At 38.8% G+C, this 12,239-nt stretch overlaps 1 protein-coding gene across 1 annotated transcript; it reads left to right on the forward strand.

Annotated features, from left to right (window-relative positions):
• Positions 1 to 3,129: 3,129 nt before the first annotated feature.
• On the forward strand, positions 3,130 to 11,200 carry xab2 (XPA binding protein 2). The gene is made up of 19 exons (XM_039824871.1): positions 3,130 to 3,290; positions 3,678 to 3,826; positions 4,601 to 4,724; positions 4,845 to 5,042; positions 5,473 to 5,607; positions 5,708 to 5,872; positions 6,084 to 6,228; positions 6,317 to 6,468; positions 6,569 to 6,688; positions 6,789 to 6,920; positions 7,777 to 7,908; positions 8,158 to 8,271; positions 8,401 to 8,563; positions 8,705 to 8,895; positions 9,079 to 9,201; positions 9,307 to 9,472; positions 9,633 to 9,759; positions 9,865 to 9,977; positions 10,117 to 11,200. The coding sequence occupies exons 1-19, from the start codon at positions 3,255 to 3,257 to the stop codon at positions 10,176 to 10,178; spliced, it is 2,547 nt and encodes an 848-aa protein (XP_039680805.1). The 5' UTR covers positions 3,130 to 3,254; the 3' UTR covers positions 10,179 to 11,200.
• The last annotated feature ends 1,039 nt before the right edge of the window (positions 11,201 to 12,239 follow it).

Genomic DNA, 12,239 nt, shown 5'->3' on the forward strand with positions numbered 1-12,239 from the left:
TTAGTAGAATAGCAAAGTTATGTCAAATCCTAATGAAAAAAAGCTAATGAAGGGGCATCAAAAGATTTAGTGGAGACCTTCTCTGCTCCAAGATTCCAAGTCAAGGTTTAATTTCTTCCAGGAGAGCAAAGACTTGCATGACTTGGCAACCTACATCTATTTGTCACCTGTGACATCTCAAGTAGAGCATTGCATGAATGCTGGACAGGCCTTTTTCAAGTCCTAAGCAGAATTTGATCCACTAATTATATTTCTGTTCTATTTCTGCGATGTGAATAATGTAGCCTAACAGCTGCACACATTACAATGGTGGACAAATGTAATACAAAATCATTATGTAATAATCTGTCAACAATTAAAGAAATATGTTGACTATATAATCTATGAGTGTCTGAACTCAACCAATCTGCCAACAGATATGTCATTTCGGCATATACATAATGATGAACAGGTTCAGGGAAGGTTTATTTCAGCTTGCTCAGTACATCCCAAACACAGTTATACTTTTACTTCACAACTTTTCAGATATCACTTCATATTGTACTTACACATTCACAGTGGTACAGTGCTGCTCATGTAACAAGACATTACAGCACGGCTAATTGCTCTACTTAACTTTGGAGAAATTTTTTTCTGGTCAACCAAATTAATGGATTTATATTTTTATACTTTCAACAGTGAAAGTGCACAACATCAAATCATTTTCCTGACTTCTAATGTCAACACAATTGATACTGTGATGAGGGAAACAACAAAGATACCTCTCCAGCATCACGGCTCTTGACTCTCAGCTTGTTGACCTGAGACTCAGCGATGTCAGCACGCTCCTGAGCTTTCTCCAGCTCATGCTGAACCTTTCTCAGCCTGGACATGTGAGTGTTGGCCTGCTCCTCCTGTGAAGGGATTTGACTTGTATTGACATAGTTACAAGGCAGTTAAGAGTGATGTTATTAAATTAACTGTAAGTGATGTGTCACATTATGTCTTAGTTTTACAGCGTCCTCACCTTGTCTCTTTGACTTGACTTTGAGCTGCAGCTTGTCCACCAGATGTCCTGAAGTCTGACCACATTCTTCTTGTCCTCCTCAGTCTCCACAGATATTCACAGAATTAAAGAGAAGTTAAGGTAGTTTTTAAAATAGGAATTACCTGGTATGTCAGCTCAGTCCATTTAACAGAATCATCTCCACGTCTTTGCTCGGCTTAACTTTAGTTTCTAGCTCACACACCTGTAATGTGATGATAAATAATACATTATTTTTCTTTCATTGCATGTTTTACCTATAGTGCATACCCTGGACTCCAGTTTCTGGAGCTACTTCTTGCCGCCCTTCATGGCGAGGTTCTCAGCCTCATCCAGACGGTGCTGCAGGTCTTTTACTGTGACCTCCAGGTTCTTCTTCATCCTCTTCAGGTGAGCACTGGTGTCCTGCTCCTTCTTCAGCTCCTCGGCCATCATGGCAGCGTGAAATAATACATGGTCTCTGGCCTTGGACATTCCTCACTGCAGCTCAGCCTTGGCCTCCTGCTCCTCCTCAAACTGCTCTCTGAGTAGATCACAGTCATGGCGGGCTGACTGAACAGCATGGGCCAGGGCGTTCTTGGCCTGTTGAACGTGGCAACAGACCTTATTTATTAATCCTACATATCATACACTGTAAATAGGAACTTGGGGTACCAGGGATAAAGGTTTCTTGGTAACTTCTACAAGATGTTTGTTTCATTATAATTCTATTTATTATTATTATTATTATTATTATTATTATTATTATTCTTTCAATCTGCTGAGTGAAGGCCTGTTTGCCCCTGGTCAACTGGGAAACTGACCAGGGGCAAACAAGTGTTTTGTTCTATCTTAATTCATTTTATTGTTTGTTATTGCTAATGAAATGCAGAAAAATTGAATATCATTGGTAAATGTCACCAATATAAGTAAACTAACAGATATAATTGTGACTTAAAATCCTTCACACATCACATATACATTTTAAATAGTATGCAATGTAACATATCATGCAACATGTTTAAAAGAGAAGCATTATTTCTGCTCATAAAGCATAAGTGTGATTGTAATGTCCAAAGTCTCAAAATACATGCTGTGCAATACATATCTGGGTTTTTGAGCCACTAATTTGCTCCACCAAAATAATTAGTCAAATTTAGATTCTGATTTAATTAAAAAGGATTTCGTAATTTTATAATAGAGGTTATCTCTACTTGCCCTTGCAAATAAACATGACCATAGCCAGGAATAGGACTTAATTTTGGAGAAGCACCCAAGGGGTGCCGGTATACTGTATAGTTGCAGCACATTGGCACACTTCTAATTCCTATGGTTAAAAATGAATGTAAGGCTCTTTCCAAGTGGTATTACACCTTGCCTTACAAGGACTACATGAACATTTGCCAACCAGGCTGAGATAAGACCTATAATAAGTCCCACTCAGATGCCAAAGATCTTTATCCTCGTGCTACATTTGATGTTGTTGCTGTTATGGAACCTCAGTGTCTATGGTTTTGAGACATGCTGGCATTGGCTTCAAAGTATAATACAATATTAGTTTTAAGTATAATATACAATATTACAATAATCATTTTTGACTTTGATTTTCATTTTTAACTTTTGGTAATTCATCATCAACATCTCTGCATCCCATTCACTCACACAGGTATAATTATCTGTGTCTGAGAAAAATACTACTCACACTTCTAGGTTATCACTCACTCCAGTTTCAGTCATGCGCTGTATGTTAACTGCCTATTACAACATGTACCAAAATCATAATTATCATGACATTGTAAACGTATAAATTAATGAATGCGCATTGCAATATAGGCCTAATTCAGAGAGGGAGACATATAATACACGAGGCAGGGCAGGAATTGAGTTTAAAATCACTAATGAGCACAAGAAAAGACTTAAGGGAAATCAGAAGTGGGTTGATAGGTAAGGGATAATGTAGAGCGAGGCGACCGCGACAGGCAGGATTAGGAAATAGGGTGTAATTCGAGATATAGTATTTTTTCCAGCTAGAGTAATGCCATAATTATACACACTGCGCTAACAGTAGGTGGCAATATGTACTTTCAAGCTGGTTTGCGATCAGCCAATAAACACACAGAAGAAAAAGATGTGACGAAGCCGGAAGTATCACTACGGGCTACACGCTTTGAGTAGTCTGCAACGTTAGCTGACATTACAGTTAGCATAACTTCTTTTCTTAATATCGGACGGCCATTCTCTTTAGGAAGAAATGCCTTCGCTAAATGGAAAATCTGATGTTCTGTTTGTAAGTTACACCGTTAAAAATATTGGTATCTGTTAGTGTTTATTGACAACGAGTGGTAACGTTAGCTAGCTAGCTAACTAACTTTTACTGGAGCGCTAACGTTAGCTTTGGTGTGTAACATTGTTGAAGTTAGCTTTTTATGGCTCATAAACTAGGAGTTATTAGTAATTGGTCAGACATGTTTGGTTCCTAAATTGTCTGAGCTGAACTCACAATAGTTCTTAATTTATGAATGCTAGTATGAATGCATTCTTTACAATCTGCGGATGAATTGTTCACGTTGTAGTAACGTTACGCTGTTGCGCTAACGTTAATGTTTTAACTTTTTCAAAAGTTGTTGTTTTTAGAGTTGTACTTAAAGTGTTATGTGGTTTCTGGTTCTGTTAGGAGGACGATGATCTGCCTTATGAAGAGGAGATTATCAGGAACCCATACTCAGTCAAGTGCTGGATGCGTTACATCGAATTCAAACAGAACGGAGCCAAATCCACCCTCAACATGATATATGAGCGCGCTCTGAAAGAGCTGCCTGGCAGGTAACTAACGTTAACATTACAGGGGACCGTTATAAAGGATGCTTCGGCATTGCACTGAAAAGCAGGTGGCTACGGATATCTGCAAATCCACATCAGTAACTTAACGTTACCCCCATGAATATTTTGGCATTTTTGTGACTAGCCCTGTTGTGTGATGTTAAAAGTAATTGGATAAGGACGTTGACTTTAATTTAGGTGATTGTCAAGATGTCCAAAACAGGTTTAAGATTTGTAATATTTACCATGGTATATTCCACATATAGGGCTGGGCGTTATGGAAAAAATCAAATATCACAATATTTTTGACCAAATACCTTGATATTGATACCGCAACGATATTTTGTGTTGACTATTGGTGCTTTCACAAAATATTTACACAATGAGATTGTTGATAAATAATCATCAGTAATGTGGATATAATGACTAAGTGGGTAAAGGAAAATAATAGAACAGTTACAACAGTCTGGTAAGTTCAGAAAATGACAACTTTACTATAAATGCAGCCTTTAAAACCAGGAAAAGACACCACTTATGCCATATTATATCTAAAGTCTAAGACCATATCTAGTCTCATATTATTATTATTATTATTATTATTATAATAATAATTCATAATTCATACTTTATTAATCCCACAAGGGGAAATTACAGTGTTTTCACTCCGTTGTTATTACACACACAGATATCGATATATTGCCCATCTATAATCCCACATGACTTATTGTGCCAATCAAACCTATTTTGATTTATTATGGTCTAATCCTTTTTTTACAGCTACAAGCTGTGGTACAATTATCTGAGAGAGAGACGGAAACAAGTCAAAGGGAAATGTATCACTGAACCAGGCTATGAAGAGATCAATAATTGCCATGAAAGGGCATTGGTGTTCATGCATAAGGTAATACTTACTATCGAACTCCATACTGAACCAATGACAGTACAGATAACATTACATTAATTGTGGTCTGTGTTTTGTCAGTTGTGCTTGAAACTAACCATCTGTCTTTCCCTAAACTAGATGCCTAGAATATGGCTTGATTACTGCCAGTTCCTTGTGTCTCAATGCAAGATCACAAGAAGTCGGCAAACATTTGACCGTGCTCTCAGAGCTCTTCCTGTTACTCAACACCCACGCATCTGGCCTCTGTATCTCCGCTTTGTGCGTAACCTGCCCCTGCCTGAGACTGCCATCCGGGTGTACCGCAGGTATCTTAAGGTGAGAGCATGGTACACTGTCATTTAGGAAGGTTTCTGATTACACGGATAGTTATATTTGTGCACTTGCACTGGCAAATTGTGGAAAATGGATGTGATGTGGTATTATGTCATAGTGTGGTATAATAGGTCTGAATGTATGGACATTTTCTGTAAATGGCTGAAGTTTCTTGGGCAAGTGAAAGGCTACTGGATTTGCTGATTTAGTCTCAAGTATGTTTCACCAGTCATCCAAAAGGCTTTAACCGCATACTATATTGTGCTCTAATGTTGATTAGGAAGCTAAACACATTTCCTAAACATCTTGTTCATACAACAGAATAAGATAAGTATGTATAGGGGAAAATAAAATTGAAAAGGAAAGCTGTCAATAGACAAATAAACATAATTACATAACTCCATATGTGATGTCTGCTCTTTGTACCATGTAGCTTTCTCCAGAAAATACAGAGGAATACATAGACTACTTACGGTCTGTTGGCCGCTTGGATGAAGCAGCTGTGCGACTAGCAGCTGTTGTCAATGACGAAAGCTTTGTGTCCAAAGAGGGCAAGTCTAACTATCAAGTAAGATTTTATTATGCTAAGCACTTCCGAATGTACCTGTTTTTCTTAAACTGACCAGAAAGATTAATACATCTTGTTTATACATTTATTTGTTGGACAGCTGTGGCATGAGCTATGCGACCTGATCTCCCAGAACCCTGATAAAGTGACCTCTCTAAATGTAGGAGCCATCATCCGAGGAGGCCTCACTAGATTCACAGACCAACTTGGAAAACTCTGGTGCTCTTTAGCTGATTATTATATCAGGAGTGGTCACTTTGAGAAGGTGGGATTATTTTTATTATTATTTTTTTTAAGTGCTTCCATTTTTATACATAACGTACAGGTCACATAGGTACATACCTATCAAATTGAAAGTTATTTATCCAAAATACTCTCCTGTTTTATATTCAGCTAGTTAATTTGTCTCAAATTAATTAGCATTAATTTGCTGTCTGTCTTGTGACTTGTCTGACACATTTTCTTCCCTTTCTCAGGCCCGTGATGTGTATGAGGAGGCCATCCTTACGGTGGTAACAGTAAGGGATTTCACACAAGTGTTTGATAGTTACGCCCAGTTTGAAGAGAGCATGATTGCAGCAAAGATGGAGACCACTGCTGAGATGGGAAAGGATGAAGATGGTGTGTGTGGATTCATTAATATTGGCAGCGTTCCTTGCTTTCACTTCTCTTGTCATGCATGCCTTACTCTCTGTCCCTCTCCTCCCAGAGGACATAGACATGGAGCTTAGACTGGCCCGTTTCGAGCAGCTGATAGCCCGGCGGCCCCTTCTTTTGAACAGTGTTCTCCTGCGGCAGAACCCTCATAATGTCCATGAGTGGCACAAGCGGGTAAAACTGTATGAGGGCAATCCACGGCAGGTGAGGTTTAGGCTTTTTTTCTACATGTTCACCATACAGGTATCATTGCCTTTTATGTTGTGCATTATTCATGGATCTGTGCTCACCATATCTTCTGCAGATCATCAACACATACACTGAGGCAGTGCAGACTGTGGATCCGATGAAGGCCACAGGGAAGCCTCACTCTCTCTGGGTTTCCTTTGCTAAATTCTATGAGGAAAATGAGCAGCTGGATGATGTAAGTCAGAGGTCTTTCCACAGGGATTCTTGAACCCTCTGCAATTCAGAAATGCTTTTTCTATTCCTGATATGTCTTACATTTACTAACTGTCGCCCAGGCCAGGACAATTTTTGAGAAGGCTACCAAGGTCAACTACAAGCAGGTAGATGACCTTTCTGCGGTGTGGTGTGAATATGGAGAGATGGAGCTACGCCATGAGAACTATGAACAGGCACTGCGTATACTGAGGGTGAGACACTTGTATCTCAGCAGCAGTCATTATAACCAGTGCAATCAGTAAAAAAGTAGTCCTGCTCAATGGATGTACATTGCTGGGATAAAGCCTGACAGACTCACCTGATTTCCCTTTTGCTATCTGGGGTTAAGCGCCACCTGGGACGGTTGTGATTGGTTTAAAAAAAAAAAAAAATACAAACAAGCCAGAGCATTTTTATCCCCTATCCCACAACAGATAAGTGGTATAGCCAGACCATACTCCAGTGCTGGGGATAGGTCTGGCAATGCCACACTAGTGAAATAGTAGCCCCATGATTTACACTCTAGGTTTAGTAACATCTAGTGGCAGGACTGAGACACTACAACAACATCAGAATTTTTTGTCTTCCTTCAAATGTTTTTTGAAAGCTTATTCTCTATCGAGATTTAGCTAGTGATTTTCAAACTTAACACCTGGTAACTGATACAGTAGTCCATAGATAAGACCTGAGGCTGCATATCATAATAGTGTTTAGTGTAGGAGTTTGACATTAAACTAAAAACACAAGCTTGACTAGTGACTAACAAAAACATCACATACTGTTAGTTGCTTTGTTTGAATCTCTTCCCACCTTCAAGACAATACATAGATGTTCACTTGTTTGTGGGAACGAAACCTAGTGCGTACTGGATAGTTTAGGGCTGTAGGAGATTAGAGAATTGACAACAAAAGAGATTTGGGGCAGCTCTGCCTGTTATGAGATTGTGAAGCAGATAAATGACTGGCGTTGATTCGCAAAACTTGCAAGGCCCTGCTCATGAATTATTGCTTTTTTAAATGCATAAATGTGTGTTGTGGATGTAGTTGTAAGACGTGTTTTTGAATATAGAAAGCTACAGCCATCCCATCCAAGAAAGCGGAGTACTTTGATGCATCCGAGCCAGTCCAGAACAGGGTTTACAAGTCCTTGAAGGTCTGGTCCATGCTGGCGGACTTGGAAGAGAGTCTCGGCACTTTCAAGGTATGTTCACTACATCTCTGTGTGTTTATGGGTGTATGTTACTACATATGAGCCAAAAAAATATACAGAAGGTATACATCACCTGGCAGGTGAACTCTCAGATATTTAGTATATGTCTTACAATTCTGAACCATGGTGTGCTTTTGTGTGTCTTTTGAAATCTGAGCTGTCATTCATCTCTGTGAGTGGTAGATGTTTAATTTAATTCTTCCTTCTTTAAAAAAAAAAAAAAAAAAAATGTCTCCTCAGTCTACAAAAGCAGTGTATGATCGCATCATTGACCTCCGCATCGCCACGCCACAGATCATCATCAATTATGCCATGTTCCTTGAAGAGCACAACTACTTTGAGGAAAGCTTCAAAGTAATAACATGCCACTAATTAACTAAACCAACATTCAACATCAATAATATGTGTTCTTGTATGCTTTCCTTGGTGAATGTACCACCCATTTAAACAATTCTTCAATGTCTTTGTCAATACCTTTTTTAGGCATATGAGCGTGGTATTGCTCTCTTCAGGTGGCCAAATGTTTATGACATCTGGAACACTTACCTCACCAAGTTCATTGATCGTTATGGGGGCAAGAAGCTGGAGAGAGCTAGAGATTTATTTGAGCAAGCCCTAGATGGCTGCCCTGCCAAGTTTGCCAAAAGTAAGTAGCTTTGTTCGGATTGCATTGACAACTTGTATACACTATATTCCACGTTATTTCTACTATTTTTTTTTTAATTTATTTATTTTGTTTTATAAAAATGTACTGATGCCGAATGTACCACTGTGCCTTGCTTTCCAGCCATTTACCTGTTGTATGCCAAATTGGAGGAGGGATATGGATTGGCACGACATGCCATGGCTGTCTATGAAAGGGCAACGCAGGCAGTAGAAGCTGAGGAGAGACATCAAATGTTCAATATCTACATCAAGAGAGCAGCTGAAATTTACGGAGTCACGTATACCAGAGCAATTTACCAGAAAGCTATCGAGGTACACGTGAAAAGCATTGATGTACATGACATGTCATATTGAAGCTTTTATTCCGTTGAATTAATTTGATTTTTTAGAATAGAAATCTTTCTATTATTTCTGACCCATCAGAATGACGGTTTGCTGTTCTATTCATTATTGGAATAACAAGAATCTGAATTCTACTTTTTTGGATTGATCCAGGTCCTTCCTGATGAGCATGCACGGGACATGTGTCTGCGATTTGCTGATATGGAGAGTAAACTTGGTGAGATTGATCGGGCCAGAGCAATTTACTCCTACTGCTCCCAAATCTGTGACCCAAGGGTGAGCTGAACCTCCTCCTGCCATTACCTTGTTTTTGAATACATTTCCATCAGTGATGTGCACATCGTATTTCCTCTTGATATATTTATAAACTTGATTTTTCAGGTGACTGCAAACTTCTGGCAGACATGGAAAGAATTTGAGATCCGCCATGGAAATGAGGACACGATCAGAGAAATGCTGAGGATCAAACGTAGTGTCCAAGCCACATACAACACCCAGGTCAACTTTATGTCTGCTCAGATGATGAAGGCTACAACAAGCTCCACAGGTACTAGTGAGGGAACTTGCACTAAATTGTGAGCCGTGAACTGTATGGGCTGCGCGAAACATTGGGGGGGATGTTTACTTTAATATAGTAGCGCAAGAATGAATTAACTTCTATATTTTTGTTTCTGTTTGTCCAACTATTTTATTTGTGTTGTATCCAGTGTCAGATCTTGCTCCAGGCCAAATGGAAATTGATGACATGAAGATGCTGGAGCAGAAAGCACAACAGCTTGCTGCAGAGGCCGAGCAGGACAAACCCAAACTCAAAGAAAAGATTCTCTTTGTCAGGTTTGTCTTTTCCTGTGAAAAGTTATGCCTTTTTATAAAATTGGACTACATGCGCCAACCTACATGGAGACACGTCAATCTTATTCTCTGCTTCTGCCTATGCAGGAGTGACACCTCTCGCAGTGAGTTGGCTGAGCTTTCCAAACAAGCCAACCCTGATGAGATTGACATTGATGATGAGGATGAGGATGAAGATGATGAAAACCAGGGACCAGAAGGTGAGTGACGGACACAACAGGCCCAGTCTCCGCAGTAAAACGGGAAACAAATTGGTGTTTGTTTGAACATTCATGCAGACATGTTTTTTAAACATGAACATGCATGTGTTAATTGTCTTCTCCTCTTGGCCTTTTACAGAGGTGCAGCTTGAACAGAAGAGTGTCCCCACAGCTGTCTTTGGAGGGCTTAAAGAGGACTGAAAGCTACCTCCCCTGCTGAAATTTGCAAAGATGCAGTCTTCGGATTTCTCTTGTATACATTGAATATGCTCCATTTTTTTAAATCTAAATACACCTTGTGTAATTCCTTAGTTGTATCCACTTTATTTTAATAGAATGTGACTAAAGTGAGAAAAAGAATGGCAACATTTGTTGCCTGGTGTATTTTTGTAGTACAGTAAACAGAGACATGAACTTGTATTAAAACTGTCCATATGGTGTCAGTCTTTCTCAAGTATGTAGCTCACTGTAATTGTACAATTGAGCAGTATTCTGTTATGAAATACTAATACGTCTGATGTAGTTTGACTTTGTGTCCGAACCAAATTTTGTAAAGGAATGAACAGTGAAAACACGTTTGTACACTGATAATGCAGAGATCTTTCTCTGACAGGGAGCTCTGGCCTAGAAAATGGGAAAAGCATAGTGTTTTTTTTTTTTCAACAGGAGGCATTCATTTGAAAGTTGACCTAAGCACTCAAGCCTCACATTGTTGGTTGGAGGATTGGTGAGTGTCTTTCGAAACCCAATGACCCTGAAAAGATTTCAAAACTTGTACTATACATAGGTCACCGTCCAAATATTGAAATCATGCTCTGGTTGTACATGTATTGTACAAGTACACTCAAGGGACAGTTTATACGACTGAGTTAGATAATAGGGGTGCTGTAAAACATTTTGTAAATTTATAATCAAATAGCCCTGCAGCAAGTTCCTAATGCCCATTTTTTGTGATATAGGTGTAGGTGTTCACTTGGTTCACTGATCATTTTTGAGGCTGTAGGTAGTAATGCTGTAATATGTATTTTAGTCAGTGTTGTTGAGGGTCTACTTTTGACTCGATGCAGTCTGGCCGTTTTTGGTATGAAAGTGTTTTTGAAAGTTCTGTTTGTGAATTGTGCACCACCAATTCTAACAAGCTGGTCTCTTCGAATGTCTGAAACTTTCTTCACATTTTCTTGAAAATGCAGTTTTAATTAAAAAAATATTTACACCTGTTAAAATCTGTGCCTTTTATCTGACGGAGGAAACTTCGCCCTAGGAAACAGTTTGGTTTCTTTTATCCTGAGGGAATACATGTTATTTAGATCTACTTCAGTATTAATGGAAAGGCTTCATGCTTTTAATTGTTGCATCCCATCAAAAGAGTTAAATGAAATAATGAAGAAATTGTTTCTTTCATAATTAGATTAAAATAGCTGCGAGGTAATCCTCTTACAAAAAGTCACTGCAGTGGGGCACTCGGAATGCTCTTTGAGCAACATCATGTGATGAGGCACTCTTGAGATTTGATGGTGCTGCTGTAAACAACCCTTCAAAAACAATGGAAAGAAATTGTCTCGAGTCTCAAAAATTAAAAGCAAATTAAACTGTTTTCCAAACTTAATTTCCACTTTTCCTTCCTGCATAGATTTACATAGACTAGTAGTACGTTTACTCTTTTCCTCTCATTTTGTAGCCTATTCACTGCAGGCTGCTTTTAAGTTGCAGCAAGGTAGTTATAAGCAACTGAACCTATGTGCAGGTTTTGGTTGCTGTTCTAAACTATGCAGTAACAAAATTATAAATTAATCAGAATCTGATACAAATCTGATCTAATTAACCCCTGTCTTGATAATGTGACCATCATATGCCTAGGCTGTTTGATGTTGTTGGGCTCTGCAGAAGAACAAATAAAGGACAAATAAACGTGTTTAATTTACATTGCATGCTTTTATATTAATTAATCCTTTAATTTAGGACAAACTTAAAAGTTTTTGCTGAGCTGCCTTGGACTGTAGGCCTGTGGTTATGTTGTACCAGTGCCTGAGACAGTCAAAATAAGGTAAAAGCCTACATTTTAGCTCAGTCCAGGACACTATACTGTAGATACCGATTTTACCCCCTACCAATTATGCGAAACTAAAATGAGAGTGGTTTTTTTTTAAATGTAAATGCAGACAGTACAGAAACTACATGCAAGGTCAGCGTTACTGGTGGAAAGTAATAAAGCCTACATTAGTCTAGTATGCTACTGTAGCATACATATGTACAATTCTGAGG

The sequence above is a fragment of the Perca fluviatilis genome, chromosome 15 (genome assembly GCF_010015445.1).
Source record: "Perca fluviatilis chromosome 15, GENO_Pfluv_1.0, whole genome shotgun sequence".
Lineage (NCBI taxonomy): Eukaryota > Metazoa > Chordata > Actinopteri > Perciformes > Percidae > Perca > Perca fluviatilis.

What these genes read in the sequence shown, in the direction of transcription:
- xab2 (XM_039824871.1), top strand. Translation starts at nt 3,255, where the DNA reads ATGCCTTCGCTAAATGGAAAATCTGATGTTCTGTTT. An exon ending in CATTGGTGTTCATGCATAAG is followed by an intron (nt 4,725 to 4,844) that starts GTAATACTTACT and finishes TCCCTAAACTAG; the next exon opens with ATGCCTAGAATATGGCTTGA. An exon ending in ATGAGGGCAATCCACGGCAG is followed by an intron (nt 6,469 to 6,568) that starts GTGAGGTTTAGG and finishes TATCTTCTGCAG; the next exon opens with ATCATCAACACATACACTGA.